This window comes from Myxine glutinosa, chromosome 6, assembly GCF_964187855.1.
Source record: "Myxine glutinosa chromosome 6, kmMyxGlut1.1, whole genome shotgun sequence".
Classification (NCBI taxonomy): Eukaryota; Metazoa; Chordata; class Myxini; order Myxiniformes; family Myxinidae; genus Myxine; species Myxine glutinosa.
The window spans coordinates 15,749,853-15,774,609 of NC_136266.1; the positions used below are offsets into that span (position 1 = coordinate 15,749,853).

Here is a 24,757-nt window from a genome sequence, read left to right on the forward strand (position 1 = left end):
CTCGTGTGTACAGTACAGACACAACACATACATACGGCTCGTGTGTACAGTACAGGCACAACACACACACACATATATATATATACATATACACATACATACATATACATACACGAGAAATTACACAGAGGAACAACCTTCTATTTTCTAACAACGTGAACGTTCATGGCACATCCATACTGTTGAAGCACACAGAACAACACAAGGAAGGAAAGCGAATAAGATATTACTCGGGGTACCTCTATGCTTCTGTCTTTGTCCACATGACATATGTACAAGCAGAAATGCTCACACCTCGTCTCTCTCCTTATCTTACCTTACACTGACGTCCTCCATGGTTCACGAGCAGAGATCAAAGCCACGCAAGTTCTGGTACGACTGGGCGGGGCAGAGATAGTTAGGAGCGGGGTCAAAATAAGGGCGGGGTCAAAATAGGGGCGGGGTCAAAATAAGGGCGGGGCAAAATAAGGGCGGGGAGTAAAAGCACATAAATTATAAAACGGATCGAAACGAAACCAACAGAAGCAGAACAATAAAACAATAGGGCGGATATATTTATTTACATTAAATCAGTAGTTTATTTCATTCTGTACATGTTTTAACGCGACATAACGTTTTAACGTTTTACTTTTTTGAAGTATTTAGCACTGTACTTCAGTGAACTTGTGAGGAAGGTAAGGGAAGGAAAAGGGGCATGAATACAATATAACTGTGGTGTGGGGAGGGGGTTAAAAGCACTGATCTAAATATGACTGGATCACTGGTTTGCTGAAAACTGTGGGGAGGGTCACCAGCCGCCATCTTGGTAATCACTACAACATGAAAAATCCCGATAAAAACAAAAACTCACAGTTTATTAAAAAACTTGGTATTGGTACTCATCACAACATGAAAAAGTCCTATTTAAAAAACTCAGTTTATTTAAAAACCTGTTCATGTTTTTTTTCCACGTTGTTTACTGTGGAACTTTCGGTCAGCCGTGAGTCCAAATATGGCGGCCGGTGGCCTCATCACCCAACACACTCCCATCGGCCGGTAGTTCCTCCATATTATAGAGGTCAGTGGTTAAAGCTCCCACCATATTTCCAGGGAATAAAACACAACTAATCTAAAACTGACCAAATAGAGCACTGGAGTATCGGGGGGAACCCAAAAAAGACAAAGATAAATCATACGTCAAATTAAGTGAGCTACATGTATTCAAAAAACGATAAGGTATATGCACCGTTAAAAAATCCGCACAAACGGCAGTTTTAACAAATTTTCTCTGTGATCTTAAAGTTGAACAAGTTATGGTGTGTTGTGTATTTATTGTAAGCGAGATTGGCAGTTCATTATCGCGTTTTGATTTTATGTCTTGTATATTTATTAAGGACAAGTTACTGAGCGAAGGTACTGATGTTATTGCTATAAATCGCTGCAGTCGAAATGAGAAAAAGCAAACCGAAAACAAAAATCGGATTCAAGTGCAAATGTGGACGGAAGTGACGTAAGTTCCGCTCATCGCGGCGTATCGGTGATGGTCGATTTTCCTGTCAAACAAAAGTAGCATTCGATGGACGTTTGGTAGTGATCACGTGAGGTTATTTTACCTCTAATTGGCGGTGCCTTGTTATGTTATCGAGACACATGAGGTGCGTGCCGGTATTGTCGGAATACTTATACACAAATAAATATACCGGAAACTCAATTAGAAATGTCCATTTAGCCCATTATCATTATATTTATATTTGTGTCACATAAACACTTCATTTGCTTGCAGTTTATTACCCGCACACATTTTTATTTGTATATTTAATACCTAAATCGTGGGTAAATTGCCGTGTAACCCCCACCCCCACACCTTCGTCACGCCACACTTCCCCACACCTGTCAGGAATGAACTTGCTCAGGTAACTCGATGACCTCGTTGAACCCAGACGCAGCTACCTTCACTCCGGCGTCCCAACGGTGTTCCAGTGGTTCGTGGCGAGAGAGGAATGCAGGTGTGTCGTGTCCTCCTCTTACGGGGCAGCAGACCCGGTCTAATGGCGATACGTGTAACGACCCGAGGCCACTAAAGCCAACTCCGGTTATGGAGAAGCAAAAGGACGAAGCTGGACGTTCTTGGGACGGCATCGGGGAATGTGCGTCGACAAGGCCGGAGGTCAGGCCCAGAGGAGCAAATGGGACGGCTTGGGTAGGAAGTGGGAGGACTGGCAGAGAAAGGAGGGCAGAAGAGGTCGCAGGGCCCGCCAGGCGAGGCAACAGAGGTGGACGACACAATTATCAGCAAAATAGGAGATACTGGTCCAATTATGAGGGACAGGAGGAAACGAGCCCTGCTTCAGGTGCCACTCGAAGATTGGACGGACGAGGCTACAGCAGGCAGCAGCAAAGGAGGAGACGAGAGGGACCAAGACCCGGGCAAGGAAATGGTTCAACGGCTACAGTCGTGGAAGATGCTCCTGGTATGACCCTTGTGTGACCCATGTATGGCCCTTCTATAACCCATGTGTGAACCTTCTATGACCCATGTGTGCCCCTTGTATGACATGTATGACCCATGTGTGCCCCTTGTATGACCCATGTGTGACCTTTGTATGGCCCTTCTATGACCAATGTGTGACCCTTCTATGACCAATGTGTGACCCTTCTATGACCAATGTGTGACCCTTCTATGACCAATGTGTGACCCTTCTATGACCAATGTGTGACCCTTCTATGACCAATGTGTGACCCTTCTATGACCAATGTGTGACCCTTCTATGACCAATGTGTGACCCTTCTATGACCAATGTGTGACCCTTCTATGACCAATGTGTGACCCTTCTATGACCAATGTGTGACCCTTCTATGACCAATGTGTGACCCTTCTATGACCAATGTGTGACCCTTCTATGACCAATGTGTGACCCTTCTATGACCAATGTGTGACCCTTCTATGACCCATGTGACCCTTCTATGACCCATGTGACCCTTCTATGACCCATGTGTGACCCTTCTATGACCCATGTGTGACCCTTCTATGACCCATGTGTGACCCTTCTATGACCCATGTGTGACCCTTCTATGACCTGTGTGACTCTTCTATGACCTGTGTGACCCTTCTATGACCTGTGTGACCCTTCTATGACCTATGTGTGACCCTTCTATGACCCATGTGTGACCCTTATAGGACCCATGTGTAACCCTTCTATGACCCATGTGTGACCCTTCTATGCCCCATGTGTGACCCATGTATGACCCATGCGTGACTCATGTGTGACCCTTTTGTGATCCTTGTGTGGCATGGGCGACCAGTGGATGACCCTTGTGTGGTTTATGACTGCGTTGTGATCATTGCATTCCTGTGTCTGTTATGCATTAAGATTGAGTGTGATATATGACTTTGTGGCTTTACCTGCAACTGAATGAAGGCGTTCTAAATATTTTGCAGCTGCAACAAGGGTGGATGAAAATCGACATCGGAAAGTGAACGATGACAACACGGAGTTTAGCAAAGGAAACTTGCACAATTCCAAGCAAAACAGTTCTGTAGGAACTTCTGCACCGGTGGATCACTCTACAGTGACGCACAGCCATCGGGAAACGGATCTCGGCGAGAAGGAGAAGGAACAGCGCTCTCTCAACACGCAAGCCCGGGGTGGTGGAAGCTGCCGTGCGCAGGCGCGGCGCAAATGGCAAGAAAGGTGGGACGGTCGAGGCCAGGGCTCTGCCAGCTCACAATGGAGAGCACCCGGACCACAGATAGGTCGTCCGTGGAGAGAGACCGAGGAGGGACTCCACGAGCAGAGGTCTTTGGACAAGCAGCACCCTGACGGTGTCGGGGATTTGGGGAAAGAGAACACCATTAATCGAACAAAAGAGGGAACGCCGTGGCAGAAAAACTTGCAATCAAAAACGGGACAGGCTGAAGTTTACAAGAGTCTTGAAACTCATACAGGTTGTTTTTTCATTTTACACCGTGTCATTATTGCGCTCTTACAATGTTCTATCGTAAAATGTAATTTCACTGCATTTTGGAAATGGACTGCAGCGTTGAAACGGTATGACATTTGTGTATTAGGTAATATTTTTGTGCTGAGAGTTGTGAATGTAATAGGTCTTGCATATGTAATTTGACCTTATAAACCCATGAAGAGGATTCCTGATAGTTTTTTTTCCATGTAAATGAGGGTTGACAGTATGGCTTAGAGGTACGCACATTCATCCCTTAGCTGTCGAGCCTGAATCTTGGCCCAATTATAAACCGTCATCCGGGTATTTCAGACAGGTTGATTCTTCATTGTGTGTGCCATCCCTCGGATGGATGTTAAATTAGGCGACCCATCTGTCGGCATTAGTTGGTGGACATTAAAGATCCCACAGTGTGTTCATGAAGAATAGGCGAGCTGTCTCCGGCACGCTCAACAATTTACAAATTCCTGTCATAACCTACAGGGGGCGCTGCATCAGCTGCACTAGCAGCCAATGATGCTCCCCCGCAGCCTTGTGTTGCATAACGGATGAAGAAGATGTAAAAGAAGTGATGAACGAATGCAAATTTGCTGTTAATTTTCTCCTCATTTGAAAAACAGCTTATGCGCCATCTTTGTTTTTGTAACTGCCATATTGTGTGCAGGTTCGCTGATCCAGCAGCTGAGTGCCGGCACTTATGAGTGCATGGTGTGCTGTGATGTTATCCAAGCGAACGCATATGTTTGGAGCTGCCAGAACTGTTTCCACGTATTTCACCTGCCTTGTATTAGGAGATGGGCCCGCTCTCCTGCTGCCAAGGTGGAAGGTAACCACTAGGTGGGGGATGGATGAGGATGTGACCAGGGGAATATTTGGGGTTTGATAGTTCTAGAAGGTTTCACTTCCCCCCCCCCCCCCCCCCCATCCCTCATTTTCAATTTTTTTTGGTGTTCAGTATATGGAAGGTGCTCGGTATGGCCATTTTTGGTGTTCAGTATATGGAAGGTGCTCGGTATGGCCATTTTTGGTGTTCAGTATATGGAAGGTGCTCGGTATGGCCATTTTTGGTATTCAGTATATGGAAGGTGCTCGGTATGGCCATTTTTGGTGTTCAGTATATGGAAGGTGCTCGGTATGGCAATTTTTGGTGTTCAGTATATATGGAAGGTGCTCGGTATGGCCATTTTTGGTGTTCAGTATATGGAAGGTGCTCGGTATGGCCATTTTTGGTGTTCAGTATATGGAAGGTGCTCGGTATGGCCATTTTTGGTGTTCAGTATATATGGAAGGTGCTCGGTATGGCCATTTTTGGTGTTCAGTATATGGAAGGTGCTCGGTATGGCCATTTTTGGTGTTCAGTATATGGAAGGTGCTCGGTATGGCCATTTTTGGTGTTCAGTATATGGAAGGTGCTCGGTATGGCCATTTTTGGTGTTCAGTATGTGGAAGGTGCTCGGTATGGCCATTTTTGGTGTTCAGTATATGGAAGGTGCTCGGTATGGCCATTTTTTTCAGTACACATTTGCATGGAATAGTCGTGGTTGAGGAAGGGGGTCGAAAAATAAATGTTTAATCCCTTTAAAAAGTAGAACTTTATTAATTTTATATATCAATAAATGCTTCATTCAAAGGGATACAGTAATCAAGTAGAACGGCACTCGGTAGAGAGCATACCTCCTCCAGGCTGAACAGTTCATGCTTTGTATCCCACTGATGGGCCGGATCTGGATTTGGACCTGAATGGAAATCGAATCGGCTTGTTCTTGTCACCGACCCAACTCATACACCTAGTTTTGTCATAATCCGTCCACAACTTTTTGAGATATTGTGCTATGTATCGTTTTTGGCCCTGTCACTCAATGGTGAAGATTCACTTTAAAAATTCTCGAATCCGGATCTTCACCAAAGTCTAATAATTTCATCTGTGTCATGCACACATGTCCACCAAGTTTCGTCTGAATTCGTCCATAACCTTTTGGGATATCCTGTTCACAGACAGAGAGAAACAGACCGACATGGGTGAATACATAAACACCATCCACCTTCGGTGCTGGAGGTAAAAATATAACCTGAAGTGTCACTTTAACCCGAATCCTAACCACAACCCCAAGCATGCAGGTTTGAGTCCCTTGCCAAAAGTACCGGGGTTATGGACAGCCAATTGATGCACTTGTTTAGTACCAGCGTCACAAACGTTATGATCATGAGTACCAGCGTCACAAACGTTATGATCATGAGTACCAGTGTCACAAACGTTATGATCATGAGTACCAGCGTCACAAACATTATGATAATAAGTATCAGTGTCACAAACGTTATGATCATGAGTACCAGTGGCATCTATGTTATGATCATTGTTACGGAATCCTCTACAATCTCCTGGTCTCGGTAACCTCCGAACCCCGAAAGGAACCCCGGCAGAAAAAATACATTACCCTGTGTTGAAAATCAATAGTGAAACCACACCAATGATTATGAATGAACAAACTTGTATTATAAATCGCACACAGGTAGTACGGTACAGCAAATGGCCATTAAGAGTGCACTCTATATATATCTTATATAAAGTCAAGTGACTCACTGCTCTGCCAGCAAATGAACGGACACTCCTCAATGTCTCTATGACTTTTCCCAAGGCGAATGGGATTCGCTCCAGCGGTCGATGGAACGAAATCCGGTCGAAGCCCGAATCTCGCTCTCCAGTCGATATCCGAAGCGTGTACAGTGGGCAAGGGTGCTCTTCCCGCCAAACTGTACAACGGCGCCCTCCAGAGGCACACCTTCACCGCTCCCTCAGCAAACCGCCACGTAATTGGAGACGAAGCGGTCTCACCCACTCATCCCCGACAGATGGTAGGATGTTGGGGGCGAAGATGACACGAAGCAAACGCTCACCGGTGTCCGAAGCACGGGGTTCAAAATGGCTGATGGCTCTGGCTTGCGCCGATGCGACGAGGCAAGGATTCGTCGGAATCTCAGCGCCCCAAATCTGTCTACGCAGATTTCTCCACTCCAGCGAATATTCTTATCGCCGGATGTCCCTTCCAGGAACTCAAAATCCCCTCGCGGCTGTCGGTAAACCTGGCTCTTTACCGAGCGCTGACGTCACCGTCCTCTCCGACTTTGCGTGCGCTGCTTCTTCCTCTTCACCTCATTCTCTTCTCCTTTGGTTTCCTGTTTCACTTACAGTTATCCTTTTTAACTTTTGATAACCGTTTGTGAATAATAAACCTTGTGAAACTAATAATAATACATAATATCAGAAACATGTCCAGTGGGTGAAAACCACAATAACGGAAGTCACGAATCCGTAACACTTCCCCCCCTCAAGAAAGAAAGGTTGAACACAGTGAAAACTTTCTTTGCATGCAAACTTTTTTTTTTAAACAAGAGTAAATTCACAATCCAAATCATCAATTCCCATGGGCAACAATTTATCAACATCTCAAAAATAAAGCAACAAAATTTCCCACAACCCACAGAGATTTCCAAAGTTAATTCACTCTGGACAAAGCATCAGCAACGACATTGTCCCTGCCCTTTACGTGCTCAATTTCCCGTTGGACTCCTGCAAAGCCAAACTCCATCTCATCACCCTCTGATTTTTACTTTCAGTTTCTTGTGAATGAAGGTTAAGGGGTGGTGATCAAAACTCCAAAGGCCAGCCAATCTATAGCACTTTTCCCGGGAGGCCGAGCTGAAGGCCAGGTTCCATGGTGGTTGGGTGGTGAGGCCTGGAAGTATTCCCTACATGGACGCCTTTAGGAACGTGGAGTTCACGGTTAGTCCGTGCAGGAACGTTTACTACATGGACGCCTTTAGGAACGTGGCGTTCACGGTGAATCCGTGTAGGAATTTTTGCTCGGCTGCCCCGCAGCATTCAGTGCTTCAATTCTTTCTAACTTTCGTAATAATCCCGGTTGGACCGCTTGTCCCTGTGGTCACGGGAATAGCGGTCTCCTTCTCAGCCGCTACCCTGATAATCATTCTTTCGGGAGATGCCGTAACTCTGGGAGCCTCCATGGTAATATCGGCTGCGGCCACCACCAAAACTACTGCCAAGTTGTCCTGTTCTCTAGACCCCTCGGCGCCTACGAAATGCCTTCCCTACGGTTATGGTCCGACCCTCCAACTTCTGGCTATTCAGATCCTTTTCTGCATATCTGGCGTCCTTTGAGTTTTCAAACGTGACAAAGCCAAACCCTCTTGACTTTTGTGTCTCCCTGTCTTTTATCAGCACTACTTCCAAAAGCGGTCCATATTTGCTGAAGGCAGACTCCAGAACATCTTCCTTTGTTTTGAAGTTCAGTCCACCTACAAATAACTTGCTAACTTTGTCGCCATCCCTAACTGGTGTGGTGTTATTTTCCCTACTGGGCTTTTTAACAACCATCGGGTTACCATAAACTTGACCACCGGCCAAATCATTCCCGATAACAAAAGAAACTCCCTCTACAGGAAGAGTGGCTTGTAAACCTACGGTGACCGGTCCTGACACCACATCGGACTCCAAATGGATGGCATGAAGTGGAGCTCTAACACAGCCACCAATCCCCTGTAAACGAACACTATCACCAGTTGTCGTCTCCTCTGACAATGGCAAGATGCCTTGAAGCATTAAAGATTGATGTGCTCCGGTGTCCCTCAATACCCTAACAGGTTTCCGGGTAGTCGGGTCTCCATCCAGTGACACCAACCCCTCTGAGATAAATGGTTGGTAACCCTTTTGAGGGCGACCTCTCACACTGGCCATTGCATTCGGAGTTGTACTAGTCGAACTCCGCTCCCGATTTTCCTTTCCCAGAGCATAACAGTTGGACATCCAGTGTCCAGGTTTATGGCAAAAAGTGCAAGTAGGCCCGGAGGAGAACCTCGTGGTCTGCCAAGGCATGGGGGCGGCAGTCTGCCTCGAGCCCCCCGGACGATATGTCTGTCTTGGAACCGCAGTCTTCTGATTTCTAGAAGTCGTGGTATCAGAGTGGTCCTCATTTTCATCTCGAGGCCGCCCCCCTGAATCTTCGTTCTCTGCACCAGAAGTATCATAACTCTCCGTGCGAACTCGAGGTGGGAAGTTAGGTTTATGGAACCTCATCCTGTGTGTTAAGGCATAGTCATCCACCATGGCTGCTGCCTCATCCAACTTTAGTACTTTCCTTTCCTCCAGATGTACTTTAATGTCCTCGTGGACGCACTGTTGGAATTCCTCCACCAGGATCAATTGTCGCAATAGTTCGAAGTCTTTCCCAAATCCTCTTGAATCACACCACCGATCAAACACGGTTTCTTTCATTCTGGCAAACTCCACATGGGTCTCATTCTCCCTCTTCCTGGCGTTCCGGAATTTTTGCCGGTAAGCTTCAGGGACCAATTCATAGGCCTTGAGAATGGTTTTCTTCACTATCTCATAATCTGCACATTGCTCAATCGGTAAAGCCGAATAAATATCTTGAGCTTTACCCACCAGAACACTTTGCACGAATATGGTCCAGGACTCCTCCGGCCATTTTAGCATTTGAGCCACTTTCTCAAAGTGTAAAAAACACTTGGCTACCTCCTTTTCATTGAAGGGTGGAACCAGCCTCACATGTCTGCCAACATCCCAGGTGTTTTGACGAGTTGTCGAACCAGTCGGCATGGGTGGTACCTCTCCCCGTTCTCTCATGAACTCCAGCTCCTTGACTTTAATTTCCTGCTGACGCGTCAATTCACGGTCCTTTAACTCCCTTTCGGCTCTTCTCTCCTCTGCTTCGAGTTCTCTTGCAGCTCTCCTTTCCTCTGCTTTTTTGTCTTCTAACCTTTCCTGGAGTTCTCTTTCCACTCTCCATGTTCCTTGTTCCACCATAGATTCTATCACCACTGTCTGCATCTCTGTTTTCTTCATTTTAGCTCGGACCTCCAAGCTAAAATGTTTGCCCAATATCAAGAGTTCCGATTTTAGTAACGCTCGGAACTGTGCCTCACTAGGGTCGCTGTAAACCTCTCTGCGTCAAACTCCATGGTGACTATCCATTAACACCTGTTAACCTTCACACAAGTTTAACCTTTACACAAGAAATTTCCCCCAAAAAAAATATATATTTTTTTTTTTGGAAAATTTTTGGGAATGTTGAACAAATTCCCAAAATTGGAAAATTTGGGAATGCTAGGGAATTCTATCCCGGACGATATTTAAGGAATTTTATATCCCGGACGAAGACCCAATTTCGAGCCCACGAGTTTCAATTGGACGAGCCCCCAATTTCTGTTACGGAGTCCTCGACAATCTCCTGGTCTCGGTAACCTCCGAACCCCGAGAGGAACCCCGGCAGAAAAAATACATTACCCTGTGTTGAAAATCAACAGTGAAACCACACCAATGATTATAAATGAACAAACTTGTATTATAAATCACACACAGGTACTACGGTACAGCAAATGGCCATTAAGAGTGCACTCTATATATATCTTATATAAAGTCAAGTGACTCACTGCTCTGCCAGCAAATGAACGGACACTCCTCAATGTCTCTATGACTTTTCCCAAGGCGAATAGGATTCGCTCCAGCGGTCGATGGAACGAAATCCGGTCGAAGCCCGAATCTCGCTCTCCAGTCGATATCCGAAGCGTGTACAGTGGGCAAGGGTGCTCTTCCCGCCAAACTGTACAACGGCGCCCTCCAGAGGCACACCTTCACCGCTCCCTCAGCAAACCGCAACGTAATTGGAGACGAAGCGGTCTCACCCACTCATCCCCGACAGACGGTAGGATGTTGGGGGTAAAGATGACACGAAGCAAACGCTCACCGGTGTCCGAAGCACGGGGTTCAAAATGGCTGACGGCTCTGGCTTGAGCCGATGCGACGAGGCAAGGATTTGTCGGAATCTCAGCGCCCCAAATCTGTCTACGCAGATTTCTCCACTCCAGCGAATATTCTTATCGCCGGATGTCCCTTCCAGGAACTCAAAATTCCCTCGCGGCTGTCGGTAAACCTGGTTTGCTACAGAACGCTGACGTCACCGTCCTCTCCGACTTTGCGTGCGCTGCTTCTTCCTCGTCACCTCATTCTCTTCTCCTTCGGTTTCCTGTTTCACTTACAGTTATCCTTTTTAACTTTTGATAACCGTTCGTGAATAATAAACCTTGTGAAACTAATAATAATACATAATATCAGAAACATGTCCAGTGGGTGAAAACCACAATAACGGAAGTCACGAATCCGTAACATCATGAGTACCAGCGTCACAAACGTTATGATCATGAGTACCAGCATCACAAACGTTATGATCATGAGTACCAGTGTCACAAACGTTATGAATTATGATCATGAGTACCAGTGTCACAAACATTATGATCATGAGTATCAGTGTCACAAACGTTATGATCTTGAGTACCAGCGTCTCAAACGTTATGCTCATGAGTACCAGTAGCATCTATGTTATTATCACGAGTACCAGTGGCATCTATGTTATGATCATGAGTACCAGTGGCATCTACGTTATGATTATGAGTACCAGTGGCATCTATGTTAATGATCATGAGTACCAGTGGCATCTATGTTATGATCATGAGTACCAGTGGCATCTATGTTATGATCATGAGTACCAGCGTCTCAAACGTTATGATCATGAGTACCAGTGGCATCTATGTTATGAGTACCAGTGGCATCTATGTTATGATTATGAGTACCAGTGGCATCTATGTTATGATCATGAGTACCAGTGGCATCTATGTTATGATCATGAGTACCAGTGGCATCTATGTTATGATCATGAGTACCAGCAGCATCTATGTTATGATCAGGAGTACCAGCGGCATCTATGTTATGATCATGAGTACCAGCGGCAATGCAAGGAATATCAAATAGCTGTACACTACTTTGAGAGCCGTTCTGATTGTAAAGCTTGGATCTGACTGGGCATCTGTTGAGGTTGTGTGCATCCTCCGTTGGCTTATTTTACATTGGTTTGTTCAACCTTTGCATTGAATTGTGCAAATGTGATTTGTTGTTTAACTCTGAGCGACAATGAGAATGTGTCTACATTTTAGACCTTCGTCCTGAGAGAGGTCCATCCGAGATGAATACCATACGGACACAACGTGGCAGACAGATACATACATCACTTGTCTTCGGGGTTGCAGTTTTTCTGTCTCGGCTTGGTTATCATTGCTGGGTGGTGAAATGGCAACCATCCAAACAAGAGCTTGGGGGATGCGGTCATGTTTCGAGCCTGGGCAACATGACCCAACCATCGCAGTCTTCTTGATGCAATGATGCCATCTGATGATTCCTCTATCCCAAAGTCTCCTCATTTGCATGCTACTGGTATACCGTTCCACTGTTGAGCCTTGGCAAAGCTTCCAATTAAACAGGTGTTACAGTGGTGTCATATGCTGTGAAAGGTGTTCCAGTGGTGTTCCAGTGGTGTCATATCTTGCATTGTCACGCAACAATGCAACATCACAGGAGAGCATTCCTGCTTGCCAATACATTGGCGGATGTCATGGTCTTGAACTTCTTGGGTCGTGCGGAGCTGCTGTGATGCCACTCCATTCTTCTCCGCTTGATTTCCGATGTTTATTGGTGAACTCATGATAAATCACATCTTAAAATCCTCTTCAGGAAGTCATCTCTTCTCTGTAGTACTGTTCCAGAGGTGCAGATGCCACTCTCATACGGACAGAGCTTACGATCGAAGATCATATATTTGTGGGTTCACCTTGTGCTCAATTTTGAGAACCAGAGGTGCATGTGGATGATGGCCTCCCCACTCCCAATATCAATTCCAACTTCTGCAATAACCTACTCGGTTTACTCAGTTACTCTGAATCAATTATTCAATTGTCTGGATATTGATAGGAGTTGCAGCCATAGCTGGAACATATTCACGTAGAAGATCATTGACTGAGTCGCTGCCATCTTTGAACTTGCAGGCCAATTCAAATGCGCTTCTTCTTGGGAGAGTATCATCACCAAACTGGTTCACAAGTCTTCTGTGAATTTCAGCCGTTTTCCTGTTCTTGTTCACTAAAAAAATATATTGCATATCGCTGTTCCACAGCGCACATCTCCATCTTGGCTCGACCGACAATGCACCGTGTGGCAGCTCTGCCAATGTGCTCATACAGATTAAGGTTGCCACTACTCAGGCAGAGGCAGAGGTAATTCACCCATCTCCTCCAACAATGGAATGATCTTACTATAATTCGCCAAATGTCTGTCCGTCCGTTCGAAGATACCGCAAAAACGGCTGCACCGATCACAACGATATTTTGGGTGGGTAATCCTGGGACCCCCTGGAGTAAAATAGGCACAATGCAAATCTTCCTATTTCAGGTTTGGTCTCCAGCCGAACGTTATTTTCCCAAACTTCTGGATTCGCTTCTTTTTCTTTCGACCTTACTGGTTGTGACGTGAAACGCAATCGGTGGATAACTCAAGACACCCAGGAACATATCATGTTTGCCGACTCAGTTCACATCACTTCAGGGTACACTTGACATTTTACCTCGGGGTACACTGACACTATATCGTAAGCCTTATTCATATCCACGAAACGCCTCCACATTACCTCAGTGTGTGTTTGTGTGTATGTGTGTTTGTGTGTACGTGTGTTTGTGTGTACATGTGTTTGTGCATTGTGTTTGTGTGTGTGTGTGTGTGTGTGTGTGTGTGTGTGTGTGTCTTTAGTGTTTGTGTATGTGCGTGTGTGCGTGTATGTGTGTGTCGTTTGTGTTTATGTGTGTGCATGTGTGTTGTTTGTGTGTGTGTGTCGTTAGTGTATGTGTCGTTAGTGTTTATGTCATTAGTGTTTGTTTCGTTAGTGTTTGTTTCGTTAGTGTTTGTGTCATTAGTGTTTGTGTCGTTAGTGTTTGTTTCGTTAGTGTTTGTGTCGTTAGTGTTTGTGTCGTTAGTGTTTGTGTCGTTAGTGTTTGTGTGTGTGTATATGTGTTTGTCATGCTACTCCTGCAGTTCTGGGTTCATCACATCCAGACTTGCAACCATAGGTGTTGTTTGGCTTCTCTATTTGGGGGGGGGGGGGGGGGGGGGCGCAGAGGCTTATTATAATAGAGTAAACGTATATGGTTATGTCGGTTTGTATGTATTGTTACGGACACGACTTATTAAGATGTTATGCTGGGCCGAGCGGAATGGCCGCCGTGTTCGCACAAGTTACCCGATTATACTCGAACCTTGGCCGAGTCGCGCTACGCTAAATCAATTGAGGAAAGGACACAGCGGCTGGGTTAAAATGACACGACACCAGGGGTACGGTTCTCAAGACCTCCGGAGGAGGTTATAATATTGCGGAAGGTTAGATTACAAAGACAAGAGAGACAGCATAGAAAGGTGGGCACTTAAACACGGTCTTATCTTAGCCCCGACAGACGACAGATAAACGGGACAAGACTGACTCACACGGGGATTGATGGCAAGGAAAGGCGGGTAGTCGATGGCTCAAGGTGCACTCTTGGCTCAGGGACAGAATCGACCCGGTCCGGTCCAGAGATGCGGGAGGTCTCACAGCGCTCGGAGGTGGCGTCTGGTTCTCCTTCGTGGCTGAGGCGCATCTGACGTCACGTCCGGTAAGTCGCTGCGTATATCCGGCGGGGAGTGACACGCCCTCGGCTAGTTAGCTCCGCCCCAGATGGAATCGGTCCGCCCTTCTTATTGGGTGCGGGGGGGTTACCGGGCTCCGCCCTTGACGAGGAGCTGACAGTGAGCCCCTTCGTGGTAACCCCGTCGGAGCGCATGGTCAATGGCGGCTAACCAAGCCGGAGTGAGGACGTGCACTCCCCGCGCGCCGTTGTTGTAGTTGTTGTTTCATGGGGAAGATGGGAGGAGGTATGGGGAGGTCCTAAACTCACTACTGGTGCCATACAATCACATTCTGGTGCAACGAAGAGTCAGAATTAATGGAAACGAGTCCTTAACTGACATAGACTAAGAATAACTAGCAAGAGGTCCGAAAGTTGTCTACGTGAGATGCGGTGGACCTGGGCACGACATTTAATGGGGGAAGAAGGGGAAGGTCGGTTCTACAGAGTGTTGTTTACAGACAATGGGACTAGGGAATGGGGGATTGGGGATAGTTGGGGAGTATTGGGGAAATAGGGGAATATTTACAAGCGGATATGGAGGCCAAGTCCCATATCCGCAACAGTATGTTTATATGCGACCAAAACATCTTCTTCTTTAAATATAATTAACACCCTCTTAATTTACGTTTAGACTGCTGAGACCCTTCAGAAATTTGACGACCCTTTAAGTCCCCCGAGACCCTTAAGACCACCAAGGACCCAAAAGACCCTGAAGACCCAAAACACCCCAAATACCCAAAACACCCTGAAGACCCCCAAAGACCCTTAAATACCCAGAGGAACAAAAATACCCTTAAGACCCAAAAGCCCACGAAGACCCAAAATACCCCGTGTATGTGCTTTGTGTGCATCTTTGGGGACTTCAGTGGTCTCCAAAGAGAGCACCACAAAGACACAAAATACCCCGAAGACCCAAAAGACCCCGAAGACCCAAAACACCCTGAAGACCCAAAACACCCCGAAGACCCAAAACACCCTGAAGACCCAAAACACCCTGAAGACCCAAAACACCCTGAAGACCCAAAACGCCCTGAAGACCAAAAACGCCCTGAAGACCCAAAACACCCCGAAGACCCAAAACACCCCGAAGACCCAAAACACCCCGAAGACCCAAAACACCCCGAAGACCCAAAACACCCTGAAGACCCAAAACACCCTGAAGACCCAAAACACCCTGAAGACCCAAAACACCCTGAAGACCCAAAACACCCTGAAGACCCAAAACACCCTGAAGACGCAAAACACCCTGAAGACGCAAAACACCCTGAAGACCCAAAACACCCTGAAGACCCAAAACACCCTGAAGACCCAAAACACCCTGAAGACCCAAAACACCCTGAAGACCCAAAACACCCTGAAGACCCAAAACACCCTGAAGACCCAAAACACCCTGAAGACCCAAAACACCCTGAAGACCCAAAACACCCTGAAGACCCAAAACACCCTGAAGACCCAAAACACCCTGAAGACCCCAAATATCGTTAAAAACCCAGAGGAACCAAAATACCCTTAAGAGCCAAAAGCCCCTGAAAACACTGAAGTCCCCAAAGACCCGGAAGACCCAAAAGACACCGAAATGGTCAAAGATGCCTATCCCCCTGAAACGACGTGTGGTGAGGCACGCGGAGCGCGCCGAGTCACACTCGTATAATTAACTGGAGAGTTCATGGGACACCTCACCCCGTGCAGTCTTGAGAAAAAGGACATGGGAAGAATGTTTTAAACTCTGTCTTTATGTTGCTGAGTAGAGTACGATTGATATTTCCTATGAGCTGCGATTTTGTCTGAATCTTGATATTCCCCAATGCTGAGAGCAAAATGGCGCTAGGTGCCACCATATTTGTCTGAATGCCGAATCTCACACTGTTACTCTGCTGTCAGGGCATGATAAATTAAGTAGTTCCTCGACCATAGACTCATGTCTGTAGGTAGACAGAGAAAGTGAACCAACTGCTTCGCACACGCGGGGTAAAAATGCAGGTTGACATTGAACCAGCCTCATATTTAAATTTTACTCTGGTTGCTAAAGTTAAATCATATGTCAAATTATTTTAAGGCGACATTTTAATTTGACTTGGAGTCAAAGGGAAATTCAGTAAACAGCAATAAATACTCTTACTAAGACAAGGGATGCATGATCATGAGTGAAGCCTGTGGCATAAACAGGTAAAAGCAATCTGCATATGCATTTTGTACAGGTCTCTGTATGTTTGTAAATGCTGTTGTAATGTACATTATTTCCAGATGAAGCACAAGGCTGGCGTTGTCCAGGCTGTCAGAACGTTTCCGATAATGTACCAGGTGCATACTACTGCTTCTGTGGTGAGTGCTTCATTGACTGCAAATCATCTTATGGTCCAAATGTTGGAGACGTGTAAACACTGGGAATGTGCATATGTAATATGTGGATTAGTTGTTTGTGTGTATTTATGTACTACTGAGAATCTCTCACCTCCTCTCTCACTCTCTTCCCCTCTCCTGATCTCTCGCTCCCTCTCTCTCATCTCTCTCTCTCTCTCTCTCTCACTCTCTCACTCTCCCACTCTCACTCTCTCACTCTCTCACTCTCTCACTCTCTCTCGCACACTCTCTCATCCCTCTCTCACTCTCATCTCTCTCCTGCTCTCTCGCTCTCATCCATCTCTCGCTCTCATCCCTCTCCTGCTCTCCCGCTCTCTCTCTCTTTCTCTCTCGTCCCTCTCGTCCCTCTCGTCCCTCTCATCCCTCTCATCCCTCTCCTGCTCTCTCACTCTCATCCCTCTCTCGCTCTCATCCCTCTCCTGCTCTCTCGCTCTTCTCTCTCGTCACTCTCTCGCTCTCATCCCTCTTCTGCTCCCTCTCCCTCTCTCGTCCCTCTCTCACTCCCATCCCTCTCTCACTCTCATCCCTCTCTCACTCTCATCCCTCACTCTCATCCCCTCTCCTCTCTCTCTCTTGCTCTCTCTCATCCCTCTCTCGCTCTCATCCCTCTCTCGCTCTCATCCCTCTCTCGCTCTCATCCCTCTCTCACTGTCATCCCTCTCTCGCTCTCATCCCTCTCTCACTGTCATCCCTCTCTCGCTCTCATCCCTCTCTCGCTCTCATCCCTCTCTTGCTCTCATCCCTCTCTCGCTCTCATCCCTCTCTCACTCTCATCCCTCTCTCACTCTCATCCCATCTCTCGCTCTCATCCCTCTCTCGCTCTCATCCCTCTCTCGCTCTCATCCCTCTCTCGCTCTCATCCCTCTCTCGCTCTCATCCCTATCTCCCTCTCTCACTCTCTCCCCCTCTCCTGCTCTGTTGCTGTCATCCCTCTGTCGCTGTCATCCCCCTGTCGCTGTCATCCCCCTGTCGCTGTCATCCCTCTGTCGCTGTCATCCCCCTGTCGCTGTCATCCCCCTGTCGCTGTCATCCCCCTGTCGCTGTCATCCCCCTGTCGCTGTCATCCCCCTGTCGCTGTCATCCCCCTGTCGCTGTCATCCCCCTGTCGCTGTCATCCCCCTGTCGCTGTCATCCCCCTGTCGCTGTCATCCCCCTGTCGCTGTCATCCCCCTGTCGCTGTCATCCCCCTGTCGCTGTCATCCCCCTGTCGCTGTCATCCCCCTGTCGCTGTCATCCCCCTGTCGCTGTCATCCCCCTGTCGCTGTCATCCCCCTGTCGCTGTCATCCCCCTGTCGCTGTCATCCCCCTGTCGCTGTCATCCCCCTGTCGCTGTCATCCCCCTGTCGCTGTCATCCCCCTGTCGCTGTCATCCCCCTGTCGCTGTCATCCCCCTGTCGCTGTCATCCCCCTGTCGCTGTCATCCCCCTGTCGCTGTCATCCCCCTGTCGCTGTCATCCCCCTGTCGCTGTCATCCCCCTGTCGCTGTCATCCCCCTGTCGCTGTCATCCCCCTGTCGCTGTCATCCCCCTGTCGCTGTCATCCCCCTGTCGCTGTCATCCCCCTGTCGCTGTCATCCCCCTGTCGCTGTCATCCCCCTGTCGCTGCTCATCCCCCTGTCGCTCTCATCCCCCTGTCGCTCTCATCCCCCTGTCGCTCTCATCCCCCTGTCGCTCTCATCCCCCTGTCGCTCTCATCCCCCTGTCGCTCTCATCCCCCTGTCGCTCTCATCCCCCTGTCGCTCTCATCCCCCTGTCGCTCTCATCCCCCTGTCGCTCTCATCCCCCTGTCGCTCTCATCCCCCTGTCGCTCTCATCCCCCTGTCGCTCTCATCCCCCTGTCGCTCTCATCCCCCTGTCGCTCTCATCCCCCTGTCGCTCTCACCCCCCTGTCGCTCTCACCCCCCTGTCGCTCTCACCCCCCTGTCGCTCTCACCCCCCTGTCGCTCTCACCCCCCTGTCGCTCTCACCCCCCTGTCGCTCTCACCCCCCTGTCGCTCTCACCCCCCTGTCGCTCTCACCCCCCTGTCGCTCTCACCCCCCTGTCGCTCTCACCCCCCTGTCGCTCTCACCCCCCTGTCGCTCTCACCCCCCTGTCGCTCTCACCCCCCTGTCGCTCTCACCCCCCTGTCGCTCTCACCCCCCTGTCGCTCTCACCCCCCTGTCGCTCTCACCCCCCTGTCGCTCTCACCCCCCTGTCGCTCTCACCCCCCTGTCGCTCTCACCCCCCTGTCGCTCTCACCCCCCTGTCGCTCTCACCCCCCTGTCGCTCTCACCCCCCTGTCGCTCTCACCCCCCTGTCGCTCTCACCCCCCTGTCGCTCTCACCCCCCTGTCGCTCTCACCCCCCTGTCGCTCTCACCCCCCTGTCGCTCTCACCCCCCTGTCGCTCTCACCCCCCTGTCGCTCTCACCCCCCTGTCGCTCTCACCCCCCTGTCGCTCTCACCCCCCTGTCGCTCTCACCCCCCTGTCGCTCTCACCCCCCTGTCGCTCTCACCCCCCTGTCGCTCTCACCCCCCTGTCGCTCTCACCCCCCTGTCGCTCTCACCCCCCTGTCGCTCTCACCCCCCTGTCGCTCTCACCCCCCTGTCGCTCTCACCCCCCTGTCGCTCTCACCCCCCTGTCGCTCTCACCCCCCTGTCGCTCTCACCCCCCTGTCGCTCTCACCCCCCTGTCGCTCTCACCCCCCTGTCGCTCTCACCCCCCTGTCGCTCTCACCCCCCTGTCGCTCTCACCCCCCTGTCGCTCTCACCCCCCTGTCGCTCTCACCCCCCTGTCGCTCTCACCCCCCTGTCGCTCTCACCCCCCTGTCGCTCTCACCCCCCTGTCGCTCTCACCCCCCTGTCGCTCTCACCCCCCTGTCGCTCTCACCCCCCTGTCGCTCTCACCCCCCTCGTCGCTCGCTCTCATCCCTCTCTCGCTCGCTCTCATCCCTCTCTCGCTCGCTCTCATCCCTCTCTCGCTCGCTCTCATCCCTCTCTCGCTCGCTCTCATCCCTCTCTCGCTCGCTCTCATCCCTCTCTCGCTCGCTCTCATCCCTCTCTCGCTCGCTCTCATCCCTCTCTCGCTCGCTCTCATCCCTCTCTCGCTCGCTCTCATCCCTCTCTCGCTCGCTCTCATCCCTCTCTCGCTCGCTCTCATCCCTCTCTCGCTCGCTCTCATCCCTCTCTCGCTCGCTCTCATCCCTCTCTCGCTCGCTCTCATCCCTCTCTCGCTCGCTCTCATCCCTCTCTCGCTCGCTCTCATCCCTCTCTCGCTCGCTCTCATCCCTCTCTCGCTCGCTCTCATCCCTCTCTCGCTCGCTCTCATCCCTCTCTCGCTCGCTCTCATCCCTCTCTCGCGCTCTCGCTCTTGCTCTCTCTCGTGCTCCCTCGCCCCTCTCCCTTTCACATTACTCTCCCTCTCGCATTCCTCTCCCTCTCGCATTCCTCTCCGCTCATCTCTCTCCCCCTTTCTTTTCCCCTTTCTCTCGCCCTTTCTCTCCTCCTCAAACTCCCTCCTCACTCTATCCCCTCCTCCTGCCCTCCCTGCAATTTTCCTGTTTGGTCATTCTCTGGTTGCTGTGTCTGCCCGTTGTCTCATTACCCCACATTGATTATGTGTTTAACATTCTGATGTATTTGCTATTGAGATTGTTTCTGAGTATGACTATTTTCCTCTCGACGATGGCTTTCCAGACAAAAAGTAGATTGCATCGTGTCAGTTGAATTTTAATGGGACGTGCGACTTAACTTTTAAATGATGCATCTACTTTACTTGTATGTCAATAATATAGATCTTGCATGACAGGAAACTCTCTTAAGAATGATGTCCTTGTGAGTGGTAATGTCATTCTATGGCATAACTTAAGTTGGGATCATTCTCATGTTTTAAGGGTTGTCTCATTAAACAGGTCGATAACCTTCTATATTTTGGGCACGTTTTGCTTGGATGGAACTGCATATTCATAAAGGAAGCAAATTGTGTATACTGTACTCGCATATCATTGAAAGATAAAATTGTGCATCATGCAGGTAAGGTTCGTGATCCAGAATGGAATCGGAATGAGATTCCGCACAGCTGTGGAGAGGTCTGCGGGAAGAAGAGGCGTGACATTGATTGCTCTCATTCGTGTAACATGTGAGCAAAGATTGTTACCTCTGCCACCAAAGGTGGACGGAGGTTATGTTTTCACCCATGTCTGTCTGTGAACAGGATATCTCAAAAAGTTATGGACAAAAAGACAAAACTTTGTGGACAGGTTGGGTGTGGGACAATGATGAATTGAGTCAATTTTGGTGAAGATCCACATCCTTATATGAGGATTTTTTTCATTTTTAAAGTGATTCTTCACCATTGAGAGACGGGGCCCAAAAATGATATATAGCACGCTATCTCAAAAAGTTGTGAATGGATAATGACAAAACTTGGTGTATGAGTAGTGTGTTAGGTGACAAAAACAAGTGATCAGATTTTGGTTCAGGCCTGGATGCAGATCCGGCCTATCGTTGGGATACAAAGCGTAAACTGTTCAGCCTGGTTACCTCTGTCACCGAAGGTGAACTGAGGTTATTGTAACTATCGGATCAATTAAATAGATGGGAATATGTCATCCTTGCACGAGTTTATTGTCCCCCGTCGCACAGCGTACCGAAAGGGGGACTATGGCTTTCCCCTCCGTCAGTGTGTCTGTCCGTCCGTCCGTCCGTGTGTGCGTGCGTGTTTGCGTGCGGGCGTGCGTGCGTGCGTAAGCGAAGGACCGCATTCAAATTTAGTTGTGGGTGCAACCCACGTCAAAATCCAAGATGGCCGCCGCCATGTATGTCTGATGCCATGTATGTCTGAACCTTGTGAGATGAATATCTTGAAAAATAAGCGAAGTACCAACTTCTAATCTGGTGTGTGGGTGTATCTTGGCATAAGGAAGAACGCTATTGAAAATTGGGTCGCCACGTCAAAATCCAAGATGGCCGCCGCCATGTATGTCTGAACCTTGTGAGATGAATATCTTGAAAAATAAGTGAAGTACCAACGTCTAATTTGGTGTGTGGGTGTATCTCGGCATAAGGAAGAACGCTATTGAAAATTGGGTCGCCATGTCAAAATACAAGATGGCCGCCACCATATATATGTCTGAACCTTGTGAGCGAAATATCGCGAAAAATAAGCGAAGTACCAACTTCTAATCTGGTGTTTGGGTGTATCTAGGCACAAGGAAGGACGCTGTTTAAAATTGGGTCGCCACGTCAAAATCCAAGATGGCCGCCGCCATGTATGTCTGAACCTTGTGAGATGAATATCTTGAAAAATAAGCGAAGTACCAACTTCTAATTTGGTGTGTGGGTGTATCTCGGTATAAGGAAGAACGCTATTGAAAATTGGGTCGCCACGTCAAAATCCAAGATGGCCGCCACCATATATATGTCTGAACCTTGTGAGCGAAATATCTTGAAAAATAAGCAAAGTACCAACTTCTAATCTGGTGTGTGGGTGTATCTAGGCACAAGCAAGAACGCTGTTTAAAATTGGGTCGCAACGTCAAAATCCAAGATGGCCGCCGCCATGTATGTCTGAACCTTGTGAGATGAATATCTTGAAAAATAAGCGAAGTACCAACTTCTAATCTGGTGTGTGGGTGTATCTAGGCATAAGGAAGAACGCCATTGAAAATTGGGTCGCCACGTCAAAATCCAAGATGGCCGCCGCCATGTATGTCTGAAACTTGAGATTAATATCTTGAAAAATAAGCGAAGTACCAACTTCTAATTTGGTGTGTGGGTGTATCTAGGCATAAGGAAGAACGCCATTGAAAATTGGGTCGCCACGTCAAAATCCAAGATGGCCGCCTCCATGTATGTCTGAACCTTGTGAGCGAAATATCATATCATGGCATGTTTTCTGCGTCTTCCACTTTGTCAACTCACATCACTTCACCGACGGGGGACCTAGGCGTAACGCTTGTTTGTGTATAAATTGAGAGATGAGAAAGCAGTGGATACATTGTCTAGAAAAAAACAAATGGAAGTGCATGAGTGACAATATCGTAATTGATCGTAATTGTAATTGACACAGGTTTGATCAATTGGTCTGATTACTTCAAATGAGTAATCTGAATTTACCAAATCATTTTATCAAATCACTAAGCATTAACCATTCTAGCCTCTAGATGCAGCAAATAGGGCAAAATGGAGAAGATTGTCATGGGGCCCGCAAGGCTAACGCCCGCTCTAGCAGGGAAAATGGCCTTAAAATGCCTGTTGTAACCATTCTAGCCTCTCACTAGGTATTCGCTCTACCGAGTGTCCTAGTTGTGGATATTTGTGTTCTGTGTGAGATCTTAATTTTCTTCTTTTTTACATCAGTTAACATCTGCCTTTTTATATCTTATTAATACTCTATTTTTTTTTCTTTCTTTATAATTCCTTACCTTTCATCCCATTTTCAGTTTGTGTCACCCTGGGCCATGTCCATCCTGCCCAGCATTTGTGAAGAAGGCATGCGCTTGCGGACGGAGCAGGTATGTATTGCATTCTTGGTTTAACAACTTGACTCCAGTCCATGGGATTCACAGCATTTTAATTTTTATATTTTTTGGTTTACAAAATATTGGCTCGTGGAAGAGCGAGGAGGCAGAGGGCAGAAAGGCAATGTCACTGACAGTGGGGGCAATAGGTGGATGTAACAGGCAAGGTCATGAATGAAGAGGACATCCGATGATGTAACCTGCAAGTACGAAGGTTTAGTTGGTCGTGCTGATCTGGGTATAAAGGATCATGGATCGGGATGGCACCTGGTTTTGCAATCAGTGTTGTATCTCAGGACATTCAAATGTTGAATTTTTTTTTTCTGAGAGTTTCCTTAAAGCTCTGTGAATCAGAGTTTGTCCATGCTGAGCAATCAACCTCATAATAAATATATATTTCCACTATTAGATAAATGGGAGCATGTTTTTATTTTATTTTTGCACACAGCAGTGACCAGATGTTTCTGGTCACTGCAGTATGTAAAACGCACACATGTTCCCATTTTCTAACAGTGAAACCATAGCTATCAGTCCACCAAAGGGTAGCTGGTGTGCTCACCTGGAGCATATAAATATGGTAATGCATGACAAAGTAGCACAAACAAATCCATTTCAACACAAGAGCCTTGCAGGTTGCCCCATTACACCTGTGGAAGTGCTATATCCGCACCCTGTATAATATTTTTTGAATGAACATACAAAGTACTATTTGGGCTCGATTCTTCTTCATCACCCTGATCACACTGGATTGGGCACGGTTGCTTCCAGGATAATACTTTTGGAGCAACTGTTGATCAGATTTAGAAACGTTGCGATAAAAGCACATTGTGTTTTAAGAATGTAAGTTTTATAATTTATGACAGATTGGCACATGTATGTAAAGCTGCATATTAAACAAGAAGAAAAAGACATAAAATGTCAAAGTCCCCACCGTGGTTTTAGTAATCTTCTGCTTATGTATACTCACATGTATTGTCTTTGTGCCAAGTTTGAACAAAATTGGACCATGCATGTCAGATAAATTGTTGGAGACGCATTTAAGTAACAAAATGGCTGCCAGTCAGCCATCTTGAATCTGATCCCGAAAAACCATGACGTACATATGTAACCCAGTGCCGTATATTAACAGAGTCTGGCCAGCCTTTGATCTGCTCAACTACCGCCGTGATTGGTCGAGCCCACGTCACGTGGTTTACAGGCGCAATTTTGCATACCACCTCAGCCGAGCAGCTTTCCCGCTGCACCCATTCCGTGCCATTGCTTCGTATCGTTGCATATTTCATTTGAGTAATATTTCAATAAAATCAACCAATATGGTGTGTTGTGCCGCTTGGGGATGTTCTGTTAGACCAGGACAAGGTCGTATAATGCACAGATTTCC

At 47.8% G+C, this 24,757-nt stretch overlaps 2 protein-coding genes across 4 annotated transcripts in view; one reads left to right on the forward strand and one right to left on the reverse strand.

The window, feature by feature from the left end:
• The window catches only part of DARS1 (aspartyl-tRNA synthetase 1), a 37,372-nt gene extending 35,379 nt beyond the window's left edge, over nt 1-1,993 (reverse strand). The window contains exons 1-2 of one of the 2 annotated variants that reach the window (XM_068119673.2): nt 1,870-1,993; nt 317-378 (exon numbers count right to left, since the gene is read on the reverse strand). In XM_068119673.2, the coding sequence (XP_067975774.2) occupies nt 317-336 (20 nt within the window). In that variant the 5' untranslated portion in view covers nt 337-378; nt 1,870-1,993. Of the gene's footprint in view, nt 1-316; nt 385-1,869 lie in introns of those variants that run through there. The other variant, XM_068119674.2, reaches the window with a different exon arrangement.
• The window catches only part of LOC137429612 (transcriptional repressor NF-X1), a 79,951-nt gene continuing 57,094 nt past the window's right edge, over nt 1,901-24,757 (forward strand). For both annotated transcript variants that reach the window (XM_068119671.2, XM_068119672.2), the window contains exons 1-6: nt 1,901-2,450; nt 3,419-3,925; nt 4,604-4,765; nt 16,762-16,839; nt 20,888-20,993; nt 23,299-23,370. In XM_068119671.2, coding sequence (XP_067975772.2) covers nt 1,901-2,450; nt 3,419-3,925; nt 4,604-4,765; nt 16,762-16,839; nt 20,888-20,993; nt 23,299-23,370 — 1,475 coding nt within the window. The remainder of the gene's footprint in view (nt 2,451-3,418; nt 3,926-4,603; nt 4,766-16,761; nt 16,840-20,887; nt 20,994-23,298; nt 23,371-24,757) is intronic.